Source organism: Hirsutella rhossiliensis (assembly GCF_020360975.1).
Source record: "Hirsutella rhossiliensis strain HR02 chromosome Unknown scaffold00015, whole genome shotgun sequence".
NCBI classification, from domain to species: Eukaryota; Fungi; Ascomycota; class Sordariomycetes; order Hypocreales; family Ophiocordycipitaceae; genus Hirsutella; species Hirsutella rhossiliensis.
This window is the reverse complement of record NW_025408681.1, coordinates 832,457-846,615: the sequence shown is the minus strand read 5'-3', so window position 1 is coordinate 846,615 and position 14,159 is coordinate 832,457. Positions and strand designations below refer to the sequence as shown.

General features: G+C 61.2%; 6 protein-coding genes across 6 annotated transcripts; 2 read left to right on the top strand and 4 right to left on the bottom strand.

The window, feature by feature from the left end:
* Positions 1–178: 178 nt before the first annotated feature.
* Positions 179–3,041, bottom strand: HRG_10228 (SPOC domain-containing protein; the record flags this gene model as incomplete). Its single annotated transcript, XM_044868699.1, has 4 exons — positions 179–1,642; positions 1,697–2,239; positions 2,297–2,922; positions 3,035–3,041. The coding sequence occupies 4 exons, from the start codon at positions 3,039–3,041 to the stop codon at positions 179–181; spliced, it is 2,640 nt and encodes an 879-aa protein (XP_044716054.1).
* A 954-nt stretch (positions 3,042–3,995) lies between these two features.
* HRG_10227 (proteasome subunit domain-containing protein) lies at positions 3,996–4,949 on the top strand (the record flags this gene model as incomplete). Its single annotated transcript, XM_044868698.1, has 4 exons — positions 3,996–4,019; positions 4,091–4,275; positions 4,336–4,754; positions 4,822–4,949. 4 exons carry the CDS (start codon positions 3,996–3,998, stop codon positions 4,947–4,949), a joined length of 756 nt encoding a protein of 251 aa, XP_044716053.1.
* A 271-nt stretch (positions 4,950–5,220) lies between these two features.
* HRG_10226 (PAP2 superfamily domain-containing protein) lies at positions 5,221–6,326 on the bottom strand (the record flags this gene model as incomplete). The annotated part of the gene is made up of 4 exons (XM_044868697.1): positions 5,221–5,921; positions 5,981–6,074; positions 6,141–6,197; positions 6,261–6,326. 4 exons carry the CDS (start codon positions 6,324–6,326, stop codon positions 5,221–5,223), a joined length of 918 nt encoding a protein of 305 aa, XP_044716052.1.
* Positions 6,327–6,897: 571 nt separating this feature from the next.
* HRG_10225 (FF domain-containing protein) lies at positions 6,898–8,616 on the top strand (the record flags this gene model as incomplete). Its single annotated transcript, XM_044868696.1, has 1 exon — positions 6,898–8,616. The coding sequence occupies one exon, from the start codon at positions 6,898–6,900 to the stop codon at positions 8,614–8,616; it is 1,719 nt and encodes a 572-aa protein (XP_044716051.1).
* Positions 8,617–8,681: 65 nt separating this feature from the next.
* HRG_10224 (NUDIX domain-containing protein) lies at positions 8,682–10,009 on the bottom strand (the record flags this gene model as incomplete). The annotated part of the gene is made up of 2 exons (XM_044868695.1): positions 8,682–9,624; positions 9,747–10,009. The coding sequence occupies 2 exons, from the start codon at positions 10,007–10,009 to the stop codon at positions 8,682–8,684; spliced, it is 1,206 nt and encodes a 401-aa protein (XP_044716050.1).
* A 1,142-nt stretch (positions 10,010–11,151) lies between these two features.
* Positions 11,152–13,220, bottom strand: HRG_10223 (l-lysine 6-monooxygenase (NADPH-requiring) domain-containing protein; the record flags this gene model as incomplete). Its single annotated transcript, XM_044868694.1, has 3 exons — positions 11,152–11,283; positions 11,490–12,099; positions 12,202–13,220. The coding sequence occupies 3 exons, from the start codon at positions 13,218–13,220 to the stop codon at positions 11,152–11,154; spliced, it is 1,761 nt and encodes a 586-aa protein (XP_044716049.1).
* Between the last annotated feature and the right edge of the window lie 939 nt (positions 13,221–14,159).

Sequence of the window (14,159 nt, the reverse complement as noted above, 5' to 3'; positions counted from 1 at the left end):
TATATGAGACATAAAAACCCAGCCAACAGAGCTGCATGGATGCAAAACCTACGTCTACTACCCACCCGGATGCTACAGTCCCAGACTCAAAAGGTATCATGGTCCAATCCTCACCCCAAACAAGAGCCCCTTGACATGCGTCGTCACCCCACAAGCGTAAGACAAGTATTGGTCACCATTACGCCGGCTTCTCACCACCACCACCACCACCAGCCGCCGCCGCAGCAGCAGCGGCGGCTGTGGTCGGGTTATTCTCCGCCTTGCTCCCCGCTCCTTCCTTCTCCAGCAGGGCCCCGAGGTACTGCAAGTCGTCGCGGGACCGGGGCTCGCGTTCGTAGACGGTCTTGATGACTTCCCACTCCTTGCGCGTCATCTGAAAGGCCTGCGGCAGGAGGAACTGCACTGTGGGCGCGCTGATCAGGCCGCCCAGCACCTCCTGAGCGACCGCCTGCCCGGTAATCTGCGCTTGATATCTCTGCGCCTCCGTCATCTGAGCCGGTGGAGGCGTTGGTGCCGGTGCCGATGCCGTGGGTGACAGGCTCGGCGTTGGCCCCCCGCCTATTGGGGACGCTTGGTTCGGGCGATACGAGTACGGGGGTTGCGGAATCGGAACGGGCGTCGTGGACTGGAGGGCTCCGCCGACATGTTGCTGCGGATGCGGCTGAGGACGTGGTGGCGGGGGCGGTTGTGGTTGTTGCTGCGGCGGCGGCTGTTGGTGAACAAAGGCCCCTTGCGGAGTGGCCGGTGAAAAGGCCGGCCCTGATGTCGAGTTGCTCCTCTGCCCTCCATATCCGCCTGGGCCCGGCGTCGGAGTCGCCGTCACGCCCGCGGGCTGCACCGTCACCGCCTCGAGAGCCTTCCTCAGCTGATCCGGCTCGTTGCGATACACAAAGACGGCCAGCAGCATCGGCTCCGTTCGCGACTTGGGGATGTAATTGTCCACCAGGTTCAGCATAAACTCGGGATGCCCTCCCTCGCCCGCCGGCACGGGCACCAGGTACGTGTCGCGGACGTTGCCCGCCACCTTATTGCCGACAACGCCGTATCGCTTCTTGCTCACAAAGTAGTCGATGAGGTTGTGGAAGTCTTGCCTCGAGCCCGGAGACGCGGGCGCGATGCTCACCACCACAATGTCGGTGAGGTTGCTGTACCGCAGGCTGCACAGATACTCGATTGCGCTCTGCTGCGGGATGCGGCCGGCGACCGTCATGCTCTTCGGGATCAGCTTGGTCCATGGCCCGAACGACGCAAAGTTGGCGCCGCCGACGTGCTTGGCCGTGGCCTGGAAGTCGGCAATGGAGCTCATAGCCAGCGATCCCCGCCACACCACGTCCGGGTCCTGCGCTTCCTCGGTGGGTGAGTACGGCGGCGACTCGTTTTCGTCCTCGAGCATCCGGTCGACGTCCGGGTCGAAGCCCGGGCCGTTGGTGTTGATTGCCGGCACAGACGGCTTGCGGCCGTGGCCCACCGTCGGGGATCTGACCGTCGAGAAGACCTTGTTGATGTCAAAGTTGGGCTGGCTCGGCGACGGCTGCTGCGAGTGCCCCTGCGACGACGGAGAGCGGCCTTTGAGATCGGCCCGCTCTCCGCTCATCGACTCGCGCTTGACAAGCGGCGCGTGCGGGTCGTCTGCTCCCGTTGCCTGAGGACCGCCCCGTCGAGGCCCGCCGGCCATGGGTATCGGCGCATCGTGGACCATGTTTTCGTCTTCCACCACTTCCTCGCCCTTGTGTGTCCTGCGGACTCGGACTCCCGTCTCTGAGGTGTACAGGATAGACTGCTTCTCCGCCCGCGCCCTCATCTCGGCCGTCTGCCGCTGCAGCTCCGCCGATGCGAGCTGCTCGGACGTCATGATAGCCAAGGTCGTGGGTAGGTGGATGCCGCCCAGCAGCCCGCGGCACAGCTCGGGGTTGTTCTTCAGGTTGAACGTCAACGACTTTATCTGCTGACTATACTCCTTCTGACCCTTGCCGACGGGGTGTGTGTCGAAGACGGCTCGCTCGATCTGAAGAGCGTACTTTTCCGCAACGGCCTCCTCGTTTTCGCCTTCAGCCAGATGGAGCTCTTGACTCTTGACCATGGCAGCAATGACGTGAGAGAGAGACTTCTTCAATGCCTTGGCGGGCCCGACCCTGACGCCGGGCAGCTCCCCTACCGAGGCCGCCAGGTCGGACGGGGGCGTGTACTTGGAAGACACGGGGACGGCATCGCGCTCTGATACGCGGCGCAGTTTGACGGTCTGTGGCGGCGTCCGGTCAGTAACCTGCGCGGCACAACGGTGAGAGTAAAGACGTACCTTTCCATCGGCTTCGTGGGAGTCTTCTCGCGACTTGCGCTTCGCCTGCTTAGCGACAGTCTCCTTTTTGTCCTTGGGGGCAGCAGCCTCTGGAGTGGGCGAAGCCTTGGACTTGCTTCGAGGGGTATCCTTTTCCAGTTCCTCCTTTGCGTCCTTGGCCTCCTTTGGATCGCTCGTCCTCTTGCCGCGGGCCCTCCTCCCGCCCCTCTTCTTCTTCTTCTCCTCGGCCTCTTCCAGCTCGTGTTTCTTGCGGCGCGCTTCCCAGGGCTTCTCCCCCTTGGCCATGCCGTCGAGCAGATCCTTGTGGTCCTGCGGGCGACACTGCTCGCACCAGTAATTGTCGGGTATCTCGTCTTCAAAGGAGCTTACCCCGACGCAGACATTGTGCTGCCAAACGATGCACGTCTCACAGCAGATCCAGGCCTCTCCTGAGTCCTCATCCTGCTCCGTGGCGCCACAAACGCATCGTATGACTTCCTCTGGTTCTTGCGACTGTTCCTGCTCCTGGGCCTTTTTCGACTTTCTATTCTGTCGGCGCTTCGGCGCGGTGGCTGGCTCGAGTTCGTCAAAGGCCTTTGTATGTTGGCCCTTGGTCGCTCGAACTGAGCGTCGCGGTTCGGCTTCACCTATGGCGGCGATGTCAGTCAACAGCATTCTCCCCTCGCGGCGCGTCAAGGGAAAGATTTGCGCCCGTTGCACGCGCCCTGAGGCACACACGCCGGGCTCTGGAGTGCTTACCAGACATGGCGACGGGATTGGCGTCGCGCGCGCGATGGTGCAATTGCCGTGGTCGTTGGGATCTACTCTGGGAGCTGACGACGCAAGGCAGACATTGGATTTTACGAGGCAGACAGCACTAGGATCACGACTATAACGGCGAACCGTCCCACACCCAAGCGCCTGAGCTCTCTTCCCTCCTTTGCACGATGCCCAAGTTTGGAGAAGCTCAAACGAAGCAAAAGAAACAGAGGCGCAGACTTGAGTGGCTTGCGAGGCAAGCAAAGTTTTCCCAGTGGCTTTGTGGGGTGGTGACGGAGGCGTTGCGTTGCGTCGACGAAGACGAGAGGGGGCGCATATAAGTCGCGACGTATCTGACGGGGAGAATAAGCGCGCTCTGAAACTCGCCGCGAGAATCAGCCTCGACGACGATATGGCTTGTCTTGTGTGGCAGTGAGGAGAGTGGTGATGATGAAGATGAAGGATTCGCAGGCGGGCGACATTTTGTACCTAGTGTAGGTAAGGTGGAGAAGAGTCACGCTATCGACCGGGAGAAGTATTCTGTTCGTCCCCTGTCCGCTTAACTTGCGGAAGGCGTCGAGCTTTAACCAGCCGCATGTACTCGGCAGATACTTGAAGCCCCTCAGTCGAAACTTGCAGAAGGTGTTGGACGCCTGATTCCCGAGGCAGCGATACTTGTCATCCTGCCGGATCAACTTCGGCAAGACAGCGGGGAACCGCGCCATTACCTAATCGCTGTGCAGCCTGAGGTGTCAGGAGCTACGCGGCGAGCTTGTGCCTGGAGCTTGCAGTGACGCCCTTTTTGGTGCTTGTTCTCGACTCGCAGGCCGACTCGACTTCACCTCTCCCACCGCCTTGCCCTCTTCCCATCGTGAGCCGGCAGACACAACGCCAATTCCATCCTGCCATTCTCCTCTGCAAGCGGCTTTGCTCCCGAAAACCCCCTCATCTACCGCCCGCCATGTCTCGCCGGTACGACTCGAGGGTACGTTTGCGAGGCGATCCGGTGCACCTTGCGGCTGCAGCTGCCATCTCGAGCTAACCCCCGCCCCGTAGACAACCATCTTCTCACCCGAAGGTCGTCTATACCAAGTCGAGTATGCGCTAGAGGCCATCTCCCACGCCGGCACCGCCATTGGCATCCTGGCCAAGGATGGCATCGTCCTCGCCGCCGAGCGCAAGGTCACCTCGAAGCTGCTGGAGCAGGACACTTCGGCCGAGAAGCTCTACGTCCTCAACGAGTAAGAAGCCACAACCCTTTGGAGGGGCCTTTCACTCTGACAAGGCCTCTCTCTCCGTAGCAACATGATCTGCGCAGTGGCCGGCATGACGGCCGATGCCAACATCCTCATCAATTACGCCCGCCAAGCTGCCCAGCGCTATCTCCTCACCTATAACGAAGACATCCCCTGTGAGCAGCTCGTCCGCCGACTCTGCGACCTCAAGCAGGGCTACACGCAGCACGGTGGTCTCCGCCCCTTTGGCGTCTCCTTCATCTATGCCGGCTGGGATCCTCGGAGACAGTTCCAGCTCTACCTCAGCAACCCCTCGGGTAACTATGGCGGCTGGAAGGCGACGAGCGCGGGAGCCAACAACGCCAGCGCGCAGAGCTTGCTGAAGCAAGATTACAAGGAGGACTGCACGCTCAAGGAGGCCTGCGCCATGGCTGTCAAGGTGTTGAGCAAGACCATGGACTCAACCAAGCTGAGCAGTGAGAAAAGTGGGTTGCCCTTGCATCAGCTTGGCCCGGTACACTTGGCTAACCCTGTCCCTTTTCTCTGCTATAGTCGAGTTCGCCACTGTAGGACAGACTGAGGACGGCAAAATCTACCACCGGCTGTGGAGCGCCGACGAGATTACGGCATTATTGAAAGAGCACGACTTGGCCAAGAACGAAGACACGGAGGAGAAATAGATGGTCATGATTGCGACGGGGCACATCGGGGGTCAGCCTACTGTTTCGGCCCGGCCCGTGTTACAATAATACAACGAGATGCAAGTATCTTGGGGTCCATGACGACGCGTGCCCTGCGAAACTCGTCACTAGCCGTCCAACCACGGCCTCTACTGCGATGCGTCTAAAGACTCGATGTATCTCGGACATGGCCCCGACTCCAATCGTCTGCAGAATTTGTACACGCGTGCCGACGGTCAGGTCAACCCTGGGCATGGGCCGTCGCTCACTTTCAGCCCGACGTAGTCCGAGTCTCTTGCAGCTCGTAGCCAGCATCTCCACCAGCCCCGCCCTCCTCTTCGTCGCGAACGCGGTGCCACCGCGTAGACCTGACCTCGGAGCCCGGCCGCGGGTAAGGCTCATGGCACTCCGGGCTGGATAGCCTCGGCCAGTGTCGTCTATAACTCCAGTAGGCCACGGCCATGCCCAGCGCCGAGCCAACGCAGACATCGTATACGTCGTGGCGGTAGTCCTCGCACCGCGAGATGGCGATCAAGGCGGCGCCGATTAGGGGCAGCAGGCAAAGCAGGGCGCGGCTAAGGTCCCGACCACCGGCCGCGTAGCGAAACAAATGCAGCTGGCCGGCGAGGAAGAGGCTGAGAAAGCCCAGGCCGGCAAAGGCAAAGGACGAGTGGCCGGAGGGAAAGGAGCGCCAGCCATCGTGGAGGGCGTGGCCGTCTGGGGCGGTGCATACATCGATGGTGACGAGCTGGTTGGGCTTGGTGTCGGAGGCTGGGCGGCAGCGGTCGAGCAGGTCGGGACGAGGCCGGCCGACTGCGTTTTTGACAATGTCGGTCAGGAAGCCGGTGAGGACAGCGGAGATGGCAAAGGAAAGGAGAGTGGCCTCGTGCTTGGCGGCCGGGGGGCGATATATGAGCCCGTAGGCGAGGAAGACGGCGAGGGGGACGACGAAGGCGTAGACAAAGACCATGGCTAAGTTATGGGACTGTGTGAGTTGGCCGACTGACTGACGGATGCTCGAGTTGACGTACGCACGGAGACGCGCTCGTGGACGGCATGGGGGTATGAGATGTTGAGGTCGTTGATGAAGAACATGCGGTGAAACGGCGTGACGAGGCTGGCCAGCTAAGACACACGAGCGAGGCTTGAGCGATGAAGAGCCAGTTGAGCGTGGGTGGGAGAAGCGCTCACGAGTATCCATCCTATCAGCAGGACCAGCAAGCCCGCGTAGTCTGGCGCATGCGTCGTCTGGCACCGGATATGAGTGAGCGGCCGGTTCCCAGAAGAGGTGAAGGGGGCGGATTTGCTGACCTTCCAGACCCCGGCCAGGGACCGCTTCCCGTGGCTGCTGGCCGAAGCAGAGCGTCCTGAAGCCATGGCGATGAGAGGTCTGTTTAGATGGTCATCCTGGCCGTGTAGAATCAGCTGGCGACGCTAGCTTGGATGACTCGACCGGGGTGGGTGGTGTCTTCTGTTGGTGTTCCTGGAGCCTCTGAGTGGAGTGCCGTTGAAGCGAGTGTTGAGTTGTGTTGAGGTCGTGCGAGGAAGGGGAGGTTGAAGATGTCGAGTCTCCGCCGTGTCTCAAGTGACATTTCGGGGGAGGAAGTCCCTCAACCAAATGTAGGCCACTCTGCCGCATCGAAAACGAGAAACCGATACACGAAAAGCCTAAAATACATAAAGGTAAACACAATGATTTTGAATTATTTTTATGCCTTCTGCTCTGTTGCGTGCCTCGACAAAAGACAGGATTGTGATGAGTGTGTAGGGTAGGTGGCGGTCGTGGGCGCACGGCTCCGCAATTGAGGCGCTCGTCGTCAATCGTTTCTCTCGACATCACCACCGCCTCCAGTGCCAAAGCCGCTTCACTCCACTGCGCAGCGTCCGATCACCAAACCCTCCTGACAAATACGATGAATGCTCTAGCTCTAGAGAGCACCGCGACGCCATGCTGAAATCCACCTACAAGCCGTCCCCCGCCGCCCTCGCAGCAGCCGCGCCGCTGCAGCCAGGCTGGACCGAGCACAAGGCGCCGACAGGACACACCTACTACTACAACGCCGAAACCAGAGAATCGACCTACAGGCGTCCTGGCCTGCCCGTGTCCGAGCCGGCGCCGGCGCCGGCCCCTGCCCCTGCCCCTGCCCCTTACGCCCATCTCCCCAACCTCTCCGACCCTCGCGTCGCCAATGTCTACCTGGCGCAGCTCAATCCCCAGCCCCAGCCTCACACCCGCGATGGGCCCGGCGGCCGCGGCGGCATCCAAGGACGCCCGCGACCGCAGCCCGTGGACAAGCCCCAGAGGAAAGAGGCCATACCGGGGTGCGAGCCCTGGATCCTCGTTTACACAAAGTATTCGCGGCGCTTCGTCTACAACCCCGTCAAGAACGCCAGCTACTGGCGCATACCGGAAAAGCTGATGCCAGGCATCTTGGAGCTGGACAAGGCGCGCATACGGGACAAGGCGTCGGAGGGGACGCAAGACAACAAACCCACCGCCCAGCCACGGGATGAACCGGTCACGCAGGCAGCTGCACATCACCAGGCCGATGACAGTTCCGAGTATGAAGAGGTCGAGGTGACCGACGACGAAAACGATGAGGCTGAAGGCGACGAGCTTGACGGGGAGCGCCGTTCGAAGCGCCAACGGACGGGCGACTCGGCCGACGACGAACAGGACGAGCCAGTCGAGTTCACAGAAGCAGACATTGCGGCGCAGCTGCAGCTCATGGGCGACGACTACGGCCTCGAGCCCGGAGACTACGACGACGGCAACATGGACGACTGGCCCGAGGGCACCGAAGGCGTCGAGTTCTCGGAAGAGGATGCCAAGTGGCTCTTCAAGGACCTGCTCAACGACTTCAGCATCAACCCCTACAGCCCCTGGGACAAGCTCCTGGAAGAAGGCAAGGTCGTCGACGACGCGCGGTACACGGCACTCAGCACGACCCGGGCGCGCAAGGAGTGCTGGGACGAGTGGTCCCGGGAGAAGATTGCCGAGCTCAAGGAGCAGAGGGCCAAGCAGGAGAAAAAGGATCCCAAGGTCGCGTACATGGCCGTTTTACAGGAAAAGGCCACGCCCAAACTCTACTGGCCCGAGTTTAAGAGGAAATACAAGAAGGAAGAGCCGATGAGAGACATGCGGCTTCCCGACAAGGACAGGGAAAAGGCCTACCGGGAGCACATCAACAGGCTCAAGCTGCCACAGGCAACCCTCAAGTCGGACCTGACGGCGCTCCTCAAGGCACAGCCCCTCCACCAGCTGCACAGAAAGTCTCTCGCCAGCAGCCTGCCGACGGCGGTCCTGACGGACATTCGCTACATCTCGCTCGAGCCGCGGGTGCGGGACTCGCTGGTCGAGGCCTACGTGCAGTCGCTCCCGCCGCCACCCGAAGACGTCGACGCGGCGGAGCGGGTCGAGGACCGGAAAAGGGAATGCGACGCGCGCGCGAGGCGGGAGCGCGCGCTGCTGGAGCGTAACCAGGCCGTCGAGGAGCAGAAGAGGAGGCGCGAGCGCGAGGTGGCGGCGAGCAAGGCGCGGCTGCGGCAGGGGGAGAGAGAGATTGAAATGGCGATGCGGGTGGACAAGCGAGGCCTGCAGAAGCAGCTGGCGCGCGAGCATGCGGGCGAGACGGACGAGAAGGAGGAGTCCGGGAATAAGCCTTAGGGTTGTGGAACGCGAGCGCATTTCGTACAGAAGCTGGCACGATGCGATGGAACTCGCTCTCAATTTTACAGATCAGAGAAGAACCTCTCTGCTCGTGTCTGGCCGACGTCGTCCCAGAGCTCCTCCAGCTCTAGGCCAATCTCTACTTCTATTTCTTCCGTTTCCGGTTCTTGTTCTTGATCTCGTCCTGTCTCCTGTTCTTTTTCTTGTTTTTGGGTTTGTTGCTCTGATACTTGTACTTCTCGTTCCTCCCAGTCGTCCTCATTCTCTTCCTCTGCTCCCTGCTCGACGCCGTCGTCGTCGAGGCGGTACGCGTCTTGCGCAAACCTGCGCATTTTGGCGCAGAGGTCGTCGGCGAAACTGGCAGGTATGGTTTTCCCCGATGGCAGCTTGGCCTCGACAAAGGTCATCAAATCGACGAGGGTGCTGAGGACGGACGGGTCCATCGGCTGCGTCCCGTTGTAGCTGAGATGCCAGGCTGCGAGCCGGAGGTTGCGCCACCAGCGGTCCGTCGAGGGGGCGTCGAGCGCGGCGAGGACGTCGAGGAAGGCCTTGAGCGCCCTGAGAAGCGGACCCCGGCGCGTGCGGCGGGTTGTTGCGTCGCCGTCTCCTCGCAGGTCGCGCAGGCCACTCTCGAGGGCGGCAGCGGCGGCGCCGGGGCCCAGCTCGAGCTCGAACCAGACGCGGCGCAGGCTGTCCGTCAGGTGCGGAACACCCTGGAAGCTGCGGTTGGCCAACAAGTCGACCGGGTTGAACCAATCGTAGGCCTCGTGCTCCCAGTCTAGGCGGATGGTGCTGGCGGCGCCGGGCTGTAGGATAAAGGCAAAGGGGTTGATGGTCCACTCGCGTCCGATGGAGGCGTCGGAATACGAGTAGGGCTTGCCGCGGCGGAGGAAGCGGAGTGAGTCGGGCGTCAGGCCAGTCTCTTCGGCAAGCTCGCGCCAGGCCGTGGCGAGGGGGTCGGCGTCGCTGGCCTCGACGGTGCCCGAGACGGGCGCCCACTTGTGCCTGGGGGAGGAGTAGCGTCAGCGAGGAAAATCCAAGGACCCGAGAGTGACCACTGTCACGTCCTCGTGCGCGTTCTCCGAGAGGCCCTCTGGATGGCACAAGGAGACGTCGTGGCCACCTACTGATACGTCCGGACCTTGGCGCTCCGGCGAAACAGCGCAACCTGAGTCCACCCGTCTGGGCTGTCCTCGGCGAGCCTGAAGATGAAGCTGCCAGCCACGTCACGCTTCTGCAATTGGGAAGAGGGCTTGACCCTGGACGAGGCGCGGCGGCACGAGATCCGGGGCGGCGGGCACGGAGTCGAGGCCGAGGAGGCGAGGGCGAAGAGGAGCCATGGCCGCATGGACAGCCGTGGGGGAGTCGACCTCAGCAGAGTGGGAGCCATGGTGCCCGCAGCTGCTGAGAAGAGCGAGGACGTGGGCCTGGCTGGAAGAGGGGAAGAAAGCAGTTATAGGAGAAAGTCGTGATGGGTTTGCGCCTAAATCAGGTTCAGTTTACGTCATCGCCCAGCAGGTGCCGCGTTTATCCGCGTCTCTCGTTATTAGACTCTGCCACGCCAAACCTTGGATGCCTGCTTGTCAGAAAAATGTTGAGATTTGGATCAAAAGGCACTGGGAACATGATGATGCGTTGGTCAGGTTGATTCGTCAGTACGTGCCCTCTTTCTCCGCTTCCTGGCCTGTTTTTGCTTCTCTTTTTGCTTCTCCTGCCCCTTTTCCAACCCAGACCGTAGCTCTTCTCTCGATCAAGCTCAGCGGAAGCTGCAGAAGGAAAGCTCTTCAACACATTCAAAGAACGGGTTCCTCGGGGCCAAACTTGATCTGTGTCTTTCGCTGCGGAAGCCCGGCACTCGCAAACGCCGAGAAGCGAAGTTGTCAGCCAGCGATCCAGGGGTATGAATCGGAACACGACTTGCTCAAGTCCGGCATCATCACCCATCGCGAGATAACAGAACGATACTCCGGCTCCCTTCTTCAGAGGTATCATAGTATTCTCTCTAGACTGGTGCCAGCCGAGCGTGCTGCTCGTTCGTCTACTTCCGATGCTCTTCTCTGCCTCCTCGCGCACTCGTTTCGCCACAAAGATGCTCAGCATGCCCCTTCCATGTATGGACATGCCGCTCATCCACCTCATCGCGGCCACTCCTCTTGTCATCGGATATGTGATCTCAGGCACCAGACTTTACCGACGCTTTCCTTGAGCCGGACCGGACGGAAATCAAGTCTTTGGGAAGCTTGAAGCAGCTCGACGGAGATGGCTCGAAACGACCCTGATACGGATTTTCTCACGGGCCCTTGTGCGGTAGGTCCTCTCGGCAATATATGGCTGCCGTCCCCTTCTGGCTCGGCATGGATTGCACCAGGAGACGAGACTCGAGTGCAGCATGTGCTTGCCCATCGGGAGAGCACCTAAGCGTAAGACGACGGATGCCATTTCTACTGCGTCTCACGTATCGACATGTACGACGGGTAGGGCGTTGAACGACAAACAGTCTATGAGCTGGATTGATACCTATCCTGCGAAGCCCTACGCGTCAAGTTGTCTGCGACGCCCCTCCCACGCCTGATTGACGCCATTCTTGCCCGACCTGTCTCCGAAGATGGACTCAACAATCTCCCCTGATCTAGTCGCAAGGACTGACAGTAGGGTATCACTCAGCTGCGAGACAGTTTTGTCAGCTGGGCCCGTAGCAAAGAGTGAACTTATACAGCGACAAGAACAGGCGGAGGGGGGGAACATGACGGATTAATTAGAACAAAGGTAATGAAGAAAGAGACGAGGGCGACACGAGGGCAACACGAGGGCGACACGAGAGAGGAACAAATGATGGACAGCCAAGAGCGGAGAGGGAAAGTAAGACTTACTCCATGTGACCCCTCGCAGCATCCCTGGAGCCAGATGCCAGACTCGTCGGCCACAGCGCCGGGTGAGAACTTGACCTTGTAGTCGCGGCCGACGGCCAAGTTGCGCTCGCCCTGGTCCGTCTCGACATTCCACCCCGAGATGCCCTTGCCAAAGTCGGGCCCCGTCGGCTGAGACTTGGGCAGCATATCCCAGGCACCCCTGAGCATCTCAACATGGGCGTTGCGCTTGTAGCCCGTGGCGGCGATGACGAGGTCGGCCTCGAGCGTCTCCTCGTCGTCGACCGCCGCCGCCGCCGCCGCGTCGACAAAGCCCTCGGCGGCAGCAGCTACGCTGCCGTCGTAGACGAACTGCGCTTTGAGCTCCAGGCCGTCGCCGCGCGACTCGATGCGGGTGATCTGCCGGCCCCCGAGAATCCGATGCGGCCACCGGCGCTCGTCCGGGCCCAGCTCACGCCTTTGCTCGTACATGCGCTCATACAGCTCCTCGATCAGGTTCAGCCGCACCACGCCGTAGTTTGTCGCCCGCGCCTCGGTGAGCAGGCTGTTGCGGTACTTGGCTGACTTGGGGAACAGGTTGTCGACGTACTCGGGGTTGAAGACGGAGTTGACGCTGCCAACGTTAGCCTACCAATGTCGTGATAGTTCCCCATTCTCGTGTTCTCGCCCTGCAAACGCTCGCAAGGGGAACCTTGAAGAAATGGCAAACACTCACAACGGGGAATCGTCGCTGGGCCGCAGGAACTCAGGCCTCATGACCAGCCAGGTCTTGGAGTTGGGATATAGCATCTGCAGGTTGTTGAAGATCTCGGCCGCGCTCTGGCCGGCACCCACGACAGCCACGCGGTAGGGGCTGTTGGCCTTGGGCAGGATCTGACGGATGCGGTAGGCGTACTCGGACGAGTGGATGACGCGCGGGTGCTTGAGGGGGAAGCTCTTGGGCAGCGAGGGCTGGCCGCCGGTGGCGAGCAGCACGTTGCGGGCGCGGTAGACATGCGAATGGCCGGTGGCGACGTCGCGCGACTCGACGGCGAAGCTGCGGACGGGCTGGCCGTCCCTGGCGGCGGCGGCGGCGGCAACGGGCGAGACGGACACGACCTCCTGGCCGAAGCGCACAAGGCGGTCAAAGTGCGACGCGCACCAGCGGAGATAGTCCTCGTACTCGACCCGGGCCGGCAGAAAGGTGCCGAGGTTGGTGAAGTCGACGAGGCGGCCCTGGGTGTGCAGGTAGTTGAGAAAGGTGAACTCGGAGCGCGGGTCCCGCAGCGAGGCGAGGTCCTTGATGAAGGAGATTTGCATCTTGGCCCCCGGCAGCAGCATGCCGGCGTGCCAGGCAAAGCCCGTCTGCTTCTCGACGAAGAGCACCTTGGGAGGGGAGCCGTCCGACAGCAGCCGCTCACCGGCCGCGAGGGCGTCGTGCATGGCGATGGCGACGGCCAGGCTGGCGGGGCCGAAGCCGACGCAGACGAGGTCGTATTCGGACTCGGACCCGGCATCGGCCGCCGGCGCCAGGTACGGAGACGGCGGCGGCGCGCGGCTGACGGCGTGGCGGCCGCTGCCGCTGCCGTGGCCGTTGGCGGCGACCGCCTCCGGGGCCGGCTGCCGGGGCAGCACATCTTGTCCCCCAAGGGATCTGCCGTTGCTGTTGCCGGTGGCGCTGATGCCGTTGCCGACTTGAAGCACGAAGTCGACGGCATCGCTGCTCTCGAGGGCCATCTCACTGTGAGGAGACATGGCTGGTGAGGCTCTAAAGCTGCTGGGGAGTCCGTAGGCCCCCTGTTCCCCCCCTTTGCACTGATTGTAGGGGCGGAAAATATTTTCAAACCGAGCGAAATGGTATCTGTGGTGACGTCGTAGCGTCGTACACGAGCTGGGCAAGGATGGGGGTTGAAGCCTTGATTTTGCTCACTCGCCCCAGAGACAGGAACAAGACGAAGTGGAATTTGAGGTAAAACTGGATTTGACAGTGTAGTGATGCGAGCAACGAGGTCGACGGCGGAAGAGGGGAACGAGGAGAGTGTGATGGGATTGAGGATGGATGAGAGCGAGATGAGGGTGTATTCTATCCTCAAGGGTGCCGGCTCAGGATTACTCTTGCGGTGGTCAAGATACCGTTACTCTAGCGACTGATGGACGAAGACGGCGGACGGTGGTTGTTGAAGTCGAAACGTCCGTCTCACTTCTCAAGAGATGGGCGGCTCAAGTACGAGCTCTGACGATTATTGCCATGGAGGGTGTTGATATAATAGACAATCTACGTATCATGTGGCTCGATCTGGATGCAGGTCGCAAAGGGGGAGGGGACGGAACAGGCTTCCTGGGAACAAGTCGCGCATGGGGACTGGCTGGGCGCATCATTTACCTACATGGCTACTTCGTACAGTATGACCCTTGCCGTGCACCAGGTTTCCCCATTTCCCGCAAGCTACCCGGGTAGTTCTGGACCAGTTGCATGGATGCGCTGGTACCCATGTGAGAGGGTGCGCGTCGAACTCCCGGCTGCGGCCGAAAGGATTTGCCAGACGTGTGAACGGAGCAGAGGGATGGAGTTCAAGATGGAGCTCAAGAGGAGCATTCCAAGAAAACAAGTGAGACCGCGCACAGAAAAAGGCTCTCAGCCCGAGGGTTTCCCAGGGCGAGGCACCGTGGCGGAGCAACCAGGGTATTGCTCGG